This window comes from Mus pahari, chromosome 14 (genome assembly GCF_900095145.1).
Source record: "Mus pahari chromosome 14, PAHARI_EIJ_v1.1, whole genome shotgun sequence".
NCBI classification, from domain to species: domain Eukaryota; kingdom Metazoa; phylum Chordata; class Mammalia; order Rodentia; family Muridae; genus Mus; species Mus pahari.
Window position 1 is genome coordinate 42,431,476 of NC_034603.1, and position 14,167 is coordinate 42,445,642.

Below are 14,167 nucleotides of genomic sequence, written 5' to 3' on the forward strand. Positions count from 1 at the left end.
ACTCTGTAGACCAGGCTGGCCTCGAACTCAGAAATCCACTTGCCTCTGCCTCCTGAGTGCTGGGATTAAAGGCATGCACCACTATGCCTGGCTGTTTGTTTTTTACCTAAAGAAAGCTCAGGAGTGAAGCCTAGAGCTTTAATCCCAGTGCCATAGAGGCAAAGGCAGGAGGACCACTTAAGTTTGAGGCCACCTCAGTGTATATATTGAGTCTCAAGACTGCCAGTGCTATGGAGAGAGAGCCTGTCTCAAAATAAGGGGAAAAAATAGTAATAATAATTAAAAAAACAGTAAGTAAAACATACTCTATTTGAAGAAATGATAAAATAGTCATGCTTGCTTCAGGACTACTGTTGTGATATATATAATGACATTTTATTAAGCTTTTTTTCTTTCTTTTTTTTTTTTGGTTTTTCAAGACAGGGTTTCTCTATATAGACCTGGCTGTCCTGGAACTCACTTTGTAGGCCAGGCTGACCTCAAACTCAGAAATCCGCCTGCCTCAGCTTCCCGAATGCTGGGATTAAAGGCATGTGCCACCACGCCTGGCTTTATTAAACTTTTACAAATAAAACAACTTTGGTTCTTCATATAAAATAAGCCTTAAAACAAAAACCCCATCTGTATTTTATCTGTTTATACCTGGTTTACATAACTGTCACTTATTATAGGTAGATTAAAGAACACTGTACAGTACTTTACTAAAGTTTTTGGGAGAGTGGTTTTGTAAACTAGTATTTTTTACTGCCTGATTAAAAATAAGGGACAAACTTCTTATTTTCCAAGAACAGAATCTATTAAAGGAAAGGATGACATACTGCCCAACTAAATTAAAAACACTCCACATTTTCTCAAATATATCAGTTCCTTAATGGAAGAATGCCCCTCTAGAGCTATAATGAAATTTTAAGTCTACCTTTAAGGTTTAGTACCAAGATTACTTAATACAGTTTTAAAAAACTACCTGCTACAAAACCTGTCGACATCCTGAGTTTGATTTCTGAGACCCATGTGGTAGAAGGGAGAAATAACTCCCATAAATTTTTCTTTGGCAACCACACATGCCATCACAGGTATAGACACGCGCACTCACTCACTCACACACACACACACACACACACACACTTGCAGGGAAACTCAGAGCCCCTTCTCCTCTGTGTCCCTTTGCTTAGGTCCTTATTTTCAAAATCTTTTCTGTCACCTAACTTACATCAAGTCTGCCTTTGAGAAAAATTTACCTTACTTTAATCACAGCATTTACTAGGCAAAGGTAGGAGAATTTCTGAGTTCAAAGTCAGTCTGACAGTCAAGACTACATAGAAAAAAGATCATGTCTCTTAAAACAAAACAAAATTAAACAAAAACCAAACAAACAAAAACCACAAAACAAAAAGCAAAATGAACAAACGAAAAGAACTTGCCTTAATTGTAGCATCCTCTGAAGCAGAGACCATAACACTGAACACAGGATGGAAAATGACTCGAGTAACTGGACTCCTATGACCACTCAATGCATATTTCTCAGGTGGACGGGGAATCCATTCTTTTGGGTCTCGTTTCTGACCAAGAGGACCTCCCGACGTAAATTCTTCTTTTGCTTCATTTAGTTTTGATTCTAATTCCATTACCTTGAGAGGGAACATGAAGTTAAATAAAGATGTGTTCTATGATATATTTGGGTTTTTTTTTTTCCCTTTTAGGTAGGCTCTGACTATGAAGCTTACGGTAGTCCAGAACTTAGGATCTTCCTATCTCAGTTCCCACAGGCTAGAGTTACTATGCCCAACTGGAACTAATCTACAATTTTCATTTACATTTATTAACAGAGATGATCATTACACTTATCTTGCTTGATTTACTCCTGTAATTTTTAGGGTTTTTTTTTTTTTCCTACACCACAGTTTATTATTTATCCTACAGGTAGTAATATTCACAACAAAAGCTAATATTTACTGAGCATCTACTAGGCATTGGTCCTTGTCCATGAGCTTGGTATATAGTTGGGCTCACATTAGAACAATGTTGTCTACTCTAACTTTGTCTGTGAAAAATATGTATTTTAAAAATGGAATAGTATATTACTTTCATCTTACATATTAAAGAAACAAACAAACAAAAAAAACCAAAAACCTCCGAGACTGACTCATGTAAGACACATAGTGCTCTTTTTTCAGTTACAACTAGTTATGTCCTTCCAAGGCATTGGTTTTAAACTTTTCTAACACTTTGACCATACACATCCCTGTATTGTGGTGACCCCCAACTATAAAATTACTTTTGTTGCTGCTTCATAAGTGTAATTTTCCTACCGATAATGAACATTATAATGTAAATGTCTGATAATACAAAAAGTATCTAATGTTCAACCCCAAAGAGGTGCAGTGCAACACACAGAGAGAAGCACTGTTCTAAGAACATAAATGAGGCCTTAAGTATCAATTTCTCAGTCAAGACAATGCAGGTTCTAACCTCTAGACTGTATAACTTATGTGCACCAATAATGAACTTAAAACCAATGTTTTCATGAAGCAAAGAAAACTTTTTTTTCCCCCAAGATCAAACATGAGTATCAGCAGATTAGCAATTTATGACAATATTTTCAAAAAATTTATAAGTACACATTGAATAAACTGACTTAAGGAGACCTAGTTACCTTTTTTTGTAATCTAATAACAGATGTCCATTTTTTTTCCAAAAGACCAGCATACTTCTTATCTAATTCTTCATTCTAGGAGAAAAAGTAAGATCTTTTTTAAAAAACCATGACATCCTTAAGATAAAACATTATTAAATATTTGATTATATAAAAAAGTGGGAAAAGTAAGCTCAAAACTAAGTAAATCACAATAACAAATGGCAAAATTTGAATAGCTGAATTGACCTAACTACTGAACCTTAAGTAAAACTTAACCCATTTACTATACTATGAATAATTAGAAGACTGATAATTATAAAGTCAAGCATACCATATCTAGTTCAGCTTCCTTTTTAAAAACGGAATATGCCTCTTCATAGCCATTTGAACGAAGATAATCTGCTATAGCTCGATTTCTGAAAGAAAAAAATTCAAATGAGTCCCTAAACATATCTCATTTCTATTTGAGGAACTACACTTATTAAAGTCTTTGGGGGGAGGGGATAGTGGTGGTCCAAGACAGTTTCTCTGTGTAACCCTGGCTGCCCTGGAACTCACTATGTAAACCAGGCTAACCTCAAACTTAAGAGATCCACCTGCCTTTGCCTCCTGAGGTGTATACCACCACTGCCCAGTTATTAAAACCTATTAAAAATAGTAAATTATATAAATATTTCTGGAAATAAAATGGATACACTTCCAAAACTTCAAAAACATGTGCGTATTGTCATAATTTATCTGTATTATTTTTGAGCATCTTTTTTCTTATTTTCACAGATGCAAGGGGCTGAACTCAGAACACTGTACATGCTAGGTAAGTAACCTAAGCTCTAGTCCCAGCCTTTGACATTTTATAAGTTTCTCACTTACTGCTCAGCTTGTAAGTTGTGGCCACTCTGCAGCTCTAGGTATAGTTCTATACCTAGATATCAATTGGTTAAAGTAGCCATCAGTTTTTCTAGTGTTGACATTCACCTTCTCTTACTAGTTAGTTGATAAACATACTCAAACATTGGAGATTAGAACTTAGTTTTGCATTGAAATGTTTTTAATAAAACTCTACTAAGAATACAAAGAGAAGACTCAATGGCTATGTCCTTGCTGTGCAAGCAAGAAGGTTGGAGTTTCTGTCCCAGCACTCATGTAAAGGCTGAGTGTCCTACGCCGAGTCTGTACATCATTTGGCATAAGGGAGGTGGAAAGTGCCTGTCTGGGGCTTGCTGGCTTCCTGACTAGCTAAAATATTCTAGCTCAAGGTTCAGAAAGTAACCCTGCTATCCAAAAGGAACAGGTAGTGTTGTCTCCAGGCATACATACACCATAAAATTATATCTCAGGCACATCAACCCCCCCTCCCAAAAAGACTATAGTAAACATTTTAGTATTAGAAATAACTGGGGCTGGTGAGATGGCTCAGTGGGTAAGAGCACCCGACTGCTCTTCCGAAGGTCTGGAGTTCAAATCCCAGCAACCACATGGTGGCTCACAACCATCTGTAACAAGATCTCCCTCTTCTGGAGTGTCTGAAGACAGCTACAGTGTACTTACATATAATAAATAACTTTAAAAAAAAAAAAAAAAAAGAAATAACTGTAAATGCCAGGCAGTAGTGGTGCATGCCTTTAATCCTAGCACTCAGGAGGCTAAGACAGGATGATCTGGAGTTTAAGGCCACCCCAGGCTACACAGGGAGTTCAAAGCCAGTTTGGACTAAGTAGCACCAAAAGCCCTTACTTTAAAAAGATGCCAGGCATGGAAGTAGTCCCAGCACTCAGGAAGCAGAAGCATGCAGCTCTCTGAGTTTGAGGCCAGCTTGGTATATAGAGTGAGTTCAGCTAGTGCTGAAGAGAAACTGTTTTGAGACCCTGCCTTCCCAAAACAAACCAACAAAAGAAGTAACTTTTAATAAACTAAAAATGCAGAAGCTACAAACAGTATACTGTCTTAGAATGACATTTAGAATTATAATCTAAAGGCAGCAAAGCTGAAGTAGCTTGAAATGTATTTTTATACTTCTCTTTCATTCTGTCCTAACAATATTGGCAAGCATCCCTGCTCTCCTATTTCAGTATTTCCCAATTACTCCGAGCCTTTATTCACAAAGTTATAGAAAAGGTTGATTTAGGATTCCTCTGTAAGACTTTAAACTAACTTGAGTAATTAAAAAGTTAAAACCATGAGTTAAATAAAACTTAAATATACATACAATAACAGAATCATTACATCCGAAAACCAGTTTTGTGTCTTGGCCAGTCTTGAATTTAGAGATATGGCCTAACCCTGCATCTTAGCATTGGGATTAAAGACATGTGCAACCATGCCTGGCCCTCTCTGCTTTTATGAGACAGGGTTTTGTAAATCCCAGGTTGGTCAGAAACTACTTAAGTAGGACGACCTTGAACTTCTTATCCTAAAGGCATAAGCCACCATACCTGGCCAATGTAAGGCACTAGAAATCAAATCAAAGGATTTGTGCATGTTATTGCCCTAGCCCTACACAATAGGGCCATATGTGCCACTGATCTCCAATATTTTAACACAGGCAATCACTACTGTGATTTACATGTTTTCAGAGATAATCCACCTAAAATCTATAGTATTTTTAGATTCTGATTTTTTTTTTCTTTTTCTGAGACAAGGTCAAACTACAAAGTCCTTGTTGGCCTGGAACAACTCATTTAGCTTTTATTCTATTTCCATAAGAGACAACATGAAGTCAAATAAAGAATCATTCTATAAAATAACTGCTTTTTTTCCTTTTAAAGTAGGAACTCACTATGAAGCTTAGAGTTACTCAGTACTTATGATCCTGTCCCAGCCTGCTAAGTACTGGGGTTACTGAGATTTAACTATTCCACTCAAAGACAATTTCCATACAGAGATGAAGAATAATAAAGTTATTTCATGTATTATCCATGTCTGTGTATGTGGGGTAAGGACATGGGAGTTAAGTCAGGTGGATGAAAGTAAAAAGACAATTTTTGGGACCTGGATCTGAACTCCCAACATTTTGGTGCAGCAGGCACTTTTACCCACTGAATCACTGAGCCAGACCTCCAATAAGAATGGTACAACAGCCGGGCGTGGTGGCGCACGCCTTTAATCCCAGCACTCGGGAGGCAGAGGCAGGCAGATTTCTGAGTTCCAGGACAGCCAGGACTATACAGAGAAACCCTGTCTCGAAAAACTGTAGTAATAGACTGTTTTTTGGTTTGGATTTATCTATTCTTTCTTCTTGATTTGTGTAAGTGGGACATTTAGGAACATGCATATATTTCTTGTTCCTTATTTACAGTTCCCCCTAGATTTAATGTCCAATGATGATTCTTAAGTTAAGCCATTCTTTACTGATAAAAGATAAAGAGACACTACGGCAAAGTAAAAGAGTATTTTTTTTTATAACATCCTAGATTAAAACAAGCCAGGGAGATAGCTCAGTGGGAAAACTGCTTGCCATTCAAGTCTTGGGACCTACACTTACACACAAGAGCTGGACTTGGTGACAGTGCTTAGATGCCCAGCCAGCCAGCCTTGCCAAACTGCCCAGTAATAGTAGTAAGATACTATCTCAAAAAATAAAACTGCAGAGTAACAGTGGCATAACTATGCACCCCCACACACATGCACACAAATATGTATACATGCACACATCATACAATTACATAAAATTAAGTAACTGCTCTTTTGTTCTGCTTTTTTTGAGATAGTGTAGCTCTTGATAGCCTCGAACTCACTATGTAGACCAGGTTGACCTCAAATTCAGTGACCCACATATCTCTGCTTCTTGAATGCTAGGATTAAAGATCTATACAAACCATACCTGGTAAAACTGACTTTTCTTTCTTTCTTTCTTTCTTTCTTTCTTTCTTTCTTTCTTTCTTTCTTTCTTTCTTTTTTGAATTAGAAGAGCTACCTATAGCAGCACATATCTTTCTTTTAGTATAATAAATCTTAAGAGAATTTTGAAAGGGATAAAACTTACCAACTAATCATTCACTTTGCTTTAAACTCAAACATGTCAAATAATTCCTTGCTGGGGCTGGAGTGAGAGCTCAGCAGTAAAGAGCACTGACTGATCTTTCAAAGATCCTGAGTTCAAATCCCAGCAACCACATAGTGGCTCAGAACCACCTGTAATGAGATCTGATGCCTTCTTCTGGGGTGTCTGAAGACAGCTACAGTGTACTCACATTAAAAACAAACTAGTTTATATATATGAAGTAATTCTTTGCTAAAAGAAGGTCCAAATTTGAAGCCAAGACAGTGTCAACAATAATATAGCAGACACTAGTAAAATACTTTAAACTTGGGTTTAAACTTGGGACTTCTCAAGACTGCATTATAGTTAACAGTTTCACTCCTGCTGGGCAGTGGTGGCGCACGCCTTTAATCCCGGCACTTGGGAGGCAGAGGCAAGCAGATTTCTGAGTTCGAGGACAGCCTGGTCTACAAACAGAGTGAGTTTCAGGACAGCCAGGGTACACAGAGAAACCCTGTCTCAAAAAAAAAAAAAAAAAAAAAACAAAACAAAACAAAACAAAATGAAACAAAAACCAGTTTCATTCCCACCTTAGTTTTTCTCCATCTTTTGTGACAAGGTCTCAGATAGCCCGGGACTAGCCACGAACTTCCAAAGTAGATGATGGATGGGCTTGTCTTTACCACCCTCTGCCTAGTTAAGCATGCCTAGTTTAGGGCTGGTGAGATGGCTCAGTGGGTAAGAGCACCCAACTGCTCTTCTGAAGGTCCAGAGTTCAAATCCCAGCAACCACATGGTGGCTCATAACCATCCATAACAAGATCTGACGCACTCTTCTGGAGTGTCTGAAGACAGCTACAATGTACTTACATATAATAAATAAATAAATCTTTAAAAAAAAAAAGCATGCCTAGTTTATAAGAGGTTTCTAAATAGCAGAAAAAAGAAACTTACAGTTCATCTCGTTGTCTCTGGGACAGCACCATTTTGGCTGTAATGTCAAGCTTATTTGATATAGTGGTATGTCCCTCCAGAAAAATCAAAAGTTGTGATCCCTGTATTTGAATTAAATATGCCACTATGTGGCTTCCACAGAGGGAAAAATGATTCTTTTTTTTTTTCAAGTGAATCCAGTCAGCAACCAGTCAACAAGTAAGGTTCATTCCACCTAAAAAGAGAGAAAGAAAATATAAAATTATTCCCCTCACTTTAAATTTTATTATTTCTAAACTATTAATTGTAGAATGTTTACAATGATTATAATGCTAATTAATGTGCATATTAGATGATATATTCAAACTAAAGTTTAAAAAAAATTAGTCAATGCTAAAATAAGTCCCTATCTCAAAAAAACATAAAACAGCTATGTAGACCAGGCATCCTCCTAACCCATGAATGTTTCAGACATAGGTAGTGTCCCCAAACCTAGCCACATTTTATGTAGTTAAACTACTACCTTCAGTCATCTAATGATGCAAGAGTACCTTTGTTGCTGTTTTTGAGATGGGAGTCTAACAAGGTAGCCCTGGTTGCCTAATACTCTTAACAATCCTCCTGCCTTCAGCTTCTAATACTATGTTTACAGACATGCACCAACACACCCAGCAACATGGCAATAATTTTAAATTTAACAAGTTTACATGTTTAATTTCTATTATTAATATATAGCTGCTGTAGAAAATTCCAATTCTACTTAAAGATAAAATTTTTATTTTAATTTATTTTTGGAGTCAGGGTCTCACTACATCGTAGCCCTGGTTGATCTCAACTCATAGCAATCCTCCTACTGAGGATGGAACATCTCTACAGTTCAGTCTAGGGTCAAAAAGAATCACAGACATGCTTTTCAGAAATATTACTGAACAGTGAATGAACCTATAGGAAATAGGCAGTAATGAGATAGATAGCTCAGTAGAAAAGGCACTTTGCTGCAAGGCCTAACAACGTAAATCCCTGGGAGCCACATGGTAGAGAATCAATTTCTGCAAGTTTTCTGATCTTCAGAGGTTGAGCACACACAAGCAATTAATCAATCAATTTATTTAAAAAATAAAATTAGATCTGTAGGTTTAACACAGTTAAACTGCTTATCTAGCTTAGACAAGGCTCTGAATTCAATAGCTAGCTAGAATGGGAGAAAGGAAGAAAAGTGAAGTGTGTATAGTATGTGTAACTGCTCAAGTGAGTATATGAGTAAGTATGCCATGTCTATTTCAGTGACAATCCAAATATAGTGTCTATGTGTATAAGAGACAGTGTACATGGTGGGGGCTGGAGAGGTGGCTCATCGATTGCTCTTCCAGAGGACCCGAGTTCAATTCCCAGCAACCACTCGGTGGCTCACAACCATCTGTAATGGGATCTGATACCCTCTTCTGAAGAAGGCAACGGTTTACTCATACATAAAATAAAATAAATAAATACTTTTTTTTTTTTAAAAAAAGGAAGTACATGGTGTATATATTTGAGTGAGTATATAAGTATAGAGTGCCTATATGTGTGAGAATATAAGAATATATGGGCATTGTGAAAGGGTGAGTGANTAACAAGATCTGACGCACTCTTCTGGAGTGTCTGAAGACAGCTACAATGTACTTACATATAATAAATAAATAAATCTTTAAAAAAAAAAAGCATGCCTAGTTTATAAGAGGTTTCTAAATAGCAGAAAAAAGAAACTTACAGTTCATCTCGTTGTCTCTGGGACAGCACCATTTTGGCTGTAATGTCAAGCTTATTTGATATAGTGGTATGTCCCTCCAGAAAAATCAAAAGTTGTGATCCCTGTATTTGAATTAAATATGCCACTATGTGGCTTCCACAGAGGGAAAAATGATTCTTTTTTTTTTTCAAGTGAATCCAGTCAGCAACCAGTCAACAAGTAAGGTTCATTCCACCTAAAAAGAGAGAAAGAAAATATAAAATTATTCCCCTCACTTTAAATTTTATTATTTCTAAACTATTAATTGTAGAATGTTTACAATGATTATAATGCTAATTAATGTGCATATTAGATGATATATTCAAACTAAAGTTTAAAAAAAATTAGTCAATGCTAAAATAAGTCCCTATCTCAAAAAAACATAAAACAGCTATGTAGACCAGGCATCCTCCTAACCCATGAATGTTTCAGACATAGGTAGTGTCCCCAAACCTAGCCACATTTTATGTAGTTAAACTACTACCTTCAGTCATCTAATGATGCAAGAGTACCTTTGTTGCTGTTTTTGAGATGGGAGTCTAACAAGGTAGCCCTGGTTGCCTAATACTCTTAACAATCCTCCTGCCTTCAGCTTCTAATACTATGTTTACAGACATGCACCAACACACCCAGCAACATGGCAATAATTTTAAATTTAACAAGTTTACATGTTTAATTTCTATTATTAATATATAGCTGCTGTAGAAAATTCCAATTCTACTTAAAGATAAAATTTTTATTTTAATTTATTTTTGGAGTCAGGGTCTCACTACATCGTAGCCCTGGTTGATCTCAACTCATAGCAATCCTCCTACTGAGGATGGAACATCTCTACAGTTCAGTCTAGGGTCAAAAAGAATCACAGACATGCTTTTCAGAAATATTACTGAACAGTGAATGAACCTATAGGAAATAGGCAGTAATGAGATAGATAGCTCAGTAGAAAAGGCACTTTGCTGCAAGGCCTAACAACGTAAATCCCTGGGAGCCACATGGTAGAGAATCAATTTCTGCAAGTTTTCTGATCTTCAGAGGTTGAGCACACACAAGCAATTAATCAATCAATTTATTTAAAAAATAAAATTAGATCTGTAGGTTTAACACAGTTAAACTGCTTATCTAGCTTAGACAAGGCTCTGAATTCAATAGCTAGCTAGAATGGGAGAAAGGAAGAAAAGTGAAGTGTGTATAGTATGTGTAACTGCTCAAGTGAGTATATGAGTAAGTATGCCATGTCTATTTCAGTGACAATCCAAATATAGTGTCTATGTGTATAAGAGACAGTGTACATGGTGGGGGCTGGAGAGGTGGCTCATCGATTGCTCTTCCAGAGGACCCGAGTTCAATTCCCAGCAACCACTCGGTGGCTCACAACCATCTGTAATGGGATCTGATACCCTCTTCTGAAGAAGGCAACGGTTTACTCATACATAAAATAAAATAAATAAATACTTTTTTTTTTTAAAAAAAGGAAGTACATGGTGTATATATTTGAGTGAGTATATAAGTATAGAGTGCCTATATGTGTGAGAATATAAGAATATATGGGCATTGTGAAAGGGTGAGTGACTACAAGTGAGGCTGAGAAAAAGCAATTAAGGAAGTAAAAGCAAAGGTGCATCACAGACACCAAAACAGTTGGCTGCATTCAGCACGAAGCTCACTGATAACCTTGTTGAGAATGGTTTTGGTCAAATGTTAGAAAAATGGCTTAACATGACAGTATTAATTATTTAAAAAACAAACAAACAAACAAACAAACAAACAAAAAAAAACCCCGTGGTGCACGCCTTTAATCCCAGCACTCGGGAGGCAGAGGCAGGTGGATTTCTGAGTTCGAGGCCAGCCTTGTCTACAAAGTGAGTTCCAGGATAGCTGGGGCTACACAGAGAAACCCTGTCTCGAAAAACCAAAAAAACCAACAAACAAAAAAAAAAAACCCCAAAACAAAATATAGAAAATAGAGCCCAAGCTGGCCTGGCAACCCTCCCACCTCAGCCTACCAGGTACTGGATTACAGGAATGAATCAACATGCCTGGCTAGAAAACAGTGTTTAAATGGACAAGAAAGAGTAAAGATGATACATAAAAATTTTACAGGTAAATATAAGCATTTGTTTTCCTCTGCTAGATGCTTAAAGATTGATGCGAAAAAATAGACACAACAATAGAAACAACAACAACAAAAAATTATAAAGAATTGTTTGTTAGAGAAAGGTATCCCTATGAACTGTCCTGGAACTCACTCTGTAGACCAGGATGGCCTCAGAGATGTGCCTGCCTCTGCATCCCAAATGCCAAGATTAAAGGGGTGCACCACCACTACTGACTAGTTTTAAAGAATTTTAATTTCAACATAAGCAAAATACTCCCAGCTTTAATTGTAGATACTCTAAAAAAAGGCTACTATAATAATAGACAAACAGGATGTACAATTATACCTATGTATTTTATACTAGTGCAGTGAAAGAATACTGAAATAGTTACTATAAAATCAATTTGATCAAGTCTCTATCAATTTGTAATAAGTAGAGGGCAGGGGAACAAATAGCCTTAGAAAGCAAATTACTTAGTTTCTTCAAGAAAAGAGAGATAGAAAAGGAACCTGAAGGTTCAAAGCCGAGTCGGCTCAAACCCCCAATCACAGTACTCAAGAGGTCAAGACAAGAACATCTTCACTAGCGCACGTTAAATCCGGGCTAAATTGTGAGTTTCAGGGCCAGGCTGGGTTATCTCAAAAATAAATCAAATAAAAGGTAAAGAGATATTCACCAGCTGCATTTTATGAACCATGTTTAGATCTCAATCCAAACAAACTATAAAAAAAAGCAATGACCGGACACTTGGAAAAATCTGAATACTGATTAGAAAACATTATTAAAAAATTACAAAATTCACTATTCTCTTAGTTTCATCTAATTAGGTATTTTGCATATAAAGTCTTTTAAAAGAACTGTGATGTAGCTCTATGGCAGGCAAGTGAGCACGCGCGCGCGCGCACACACACACACACACACACACACGTGTATAAAGTTCTTACCACCACAAATACATCAAAAGAGTAATAGAGGAAAGAAAGGGAATGAGATTCAGATGCAATAAAAATGGTTAGACATGATCATTATTTGGAACATAATTCCAAAACATAGAACTCATTAATATATACTACCAGAGTACAGGTGTATTCCTAAATAAGCCATTTTATCCAATTGCCTTCACACAGACTCAGGTTACATGGGAGAATATGGATTTAAGGCCAGCCTGGGTTTTCCCCCTCACCAAGAATCACTTCTACCATTCTCAAGTGTAGTAACTCCCAAATTAAAGCAAAGAGCTTAACGTAGAAGTGCTACAGATTTGATTATCAAAGAAGGTTTGGGGCTTTAGATAAAACAGACTTCCATTCAAAATTTTAAGTCCAAACTAGACATCTACTGCTTTCTGGTATTATCAATCACTTAATGTGACCTTTCACGATACACATGCATTCTATTATACTCCCTGTGATAGTTAATTTTGTGTGTCAGCTTAAGGCTAAGTAATTAAGCCTTAGTACTCAAATATTTGGCCGCACATTAATGCAGCTGTGACTGTAGATATTTTAGATAGGATTACCATTTAAACCAACATACCCTAAAAATAGGTCAGCATACACTGAGTAAGGCCAATTACTCTTTATAATACAGATAGGTCTTAAGCTAGCAGTTGAAGACCTATGAGAAAAGATTTTCCATATCCTTCACACCAGAACAGCAATTCCTCCCTTTGTAGTCTGTCAGCCTTTGCTTTTAATTTCTTAAAATCAAGTAGGTGAATGCAAATCCTGCCAGTTATAGTCATAGTAAAATATATTCCTTTGAAAGAAACAAAAAGAAAAAAAAACAAAGAAAAAAATATATTACTTTGATTATAGGGGTTTAGACTATCCTAAAGAGTACAGGATAGTTGGACACAATGGCTCATATGCCTTAGGCAAGCAGAAGCAAGCAGATCTAGTGAGTTTGAGGTCAGCATAGGCTAGTGAGTTCCAGAACAGCCAGAGCTGCAAAATGAGACACTGTGTCATCAGCAAGAAAGGACACTAGAATAAATACTCCCATTCTGCTTACCTTTACTTGGTTTGCTCAAAGAAAGCCATTACAAGTTCAATGTTTACAATGGAAGAGAATATATACAAAGGAAACCTAAGTATAACAGAGGCCTGATTTGAAGAACTGTATTTTCCCCCTGGTTTTTCAGAAACAAGGTTTTTTTGTAGTCCTGGAACTTATCTGTAGACCAGCCTGGCTTCAAACTCAGAGATCTGCCTGCCTCAGCCTACCAAGTACTGGGATTAAAGGCCATGCATAACCACCACCTAGCCAAAGAACTGTATTCTTAAAAGTACACTGGATTTTTCTAAAAAGCTACTAATAGTTTATTGAGGGAGTTTAGCTTCTATTCCCTTGGTATTCTCTCTGAAAACTAATATCCCTTTGAGGGATAGGAAAAGTAAAAAACCTTAGCTAGGTACCCTGGTATATATATATTCCCTTTTGAGGCACAGGCAGGTAGTATCTATGAGTTCAAGGCCAGCCTGAACTACAAAGCAAGTTCCAAGCCAGCCAAAGCTACTTGATAACACTTTATCTCCCCCAAGACGGTGCCACCCACATGGCGGCTCACAAGCACCTGTAACTCCAGCCTAATACCTTCAGTCCTACACAGGTACTAACTCCATGTGACACAGACTTGCATGTAGGCAAAATATCCATACACATAAAAGTATTTTTAAGTAAAAAAACCTCTTTCAAACATACAACAAACTAAAATATAGTAATTTTTTTTGTTTGTTTGGTTTTTTTTTTTTTTT

At 36.8% G+C, this 14,167-nt stretch overlaps 1 protein-coding gene across 4 annotated transcripts in view; it reads right to left on the reverse strand.

Moving 5' to 3' along the window:
• Window positions 1–14,167, reverse strand: part of Pafah1b1 (platelet activating factor acetylhydrolase 1b regulatory subunit 1) — a 48,537-nt gene that overhangs the window by 14,597 nt on the left and 19,773 nt on the right. For 2 of the 4 annotated variants that reach the window (XM_021214078.1, XM_021214080.2), the window contains exons 2-5: window positions 9,298–9,511; window positions 2,967–3,051; window positions 2,654–2,728; window positions 1,422–1,628 (exon numbers count right to left, since the gene is read on the reverse strand). In XM_021214078.1, the coding sequence (XP_021069737.1) occupies window positions 1,422–1,628; window positions 2,654–2,728; window positions 2,967–3,051; window positions 9,298–9,329 (399 nt within the window). In that variant the 5' untranslated portion in view covers window positions 9,330–9,511. Of the gene's footprint in view, window positions 1–1,421; window positions 1,629–2,653; window positions 2,729–2,966; window positions 3,052–7,568; window positions 7,801–9,297; window positions 9,512–14,167 lie in introns of those variants that run through there. The other 2 variants (XM_029545638.1, XM_021214082.2) reach the window with 1 other exon arrangement.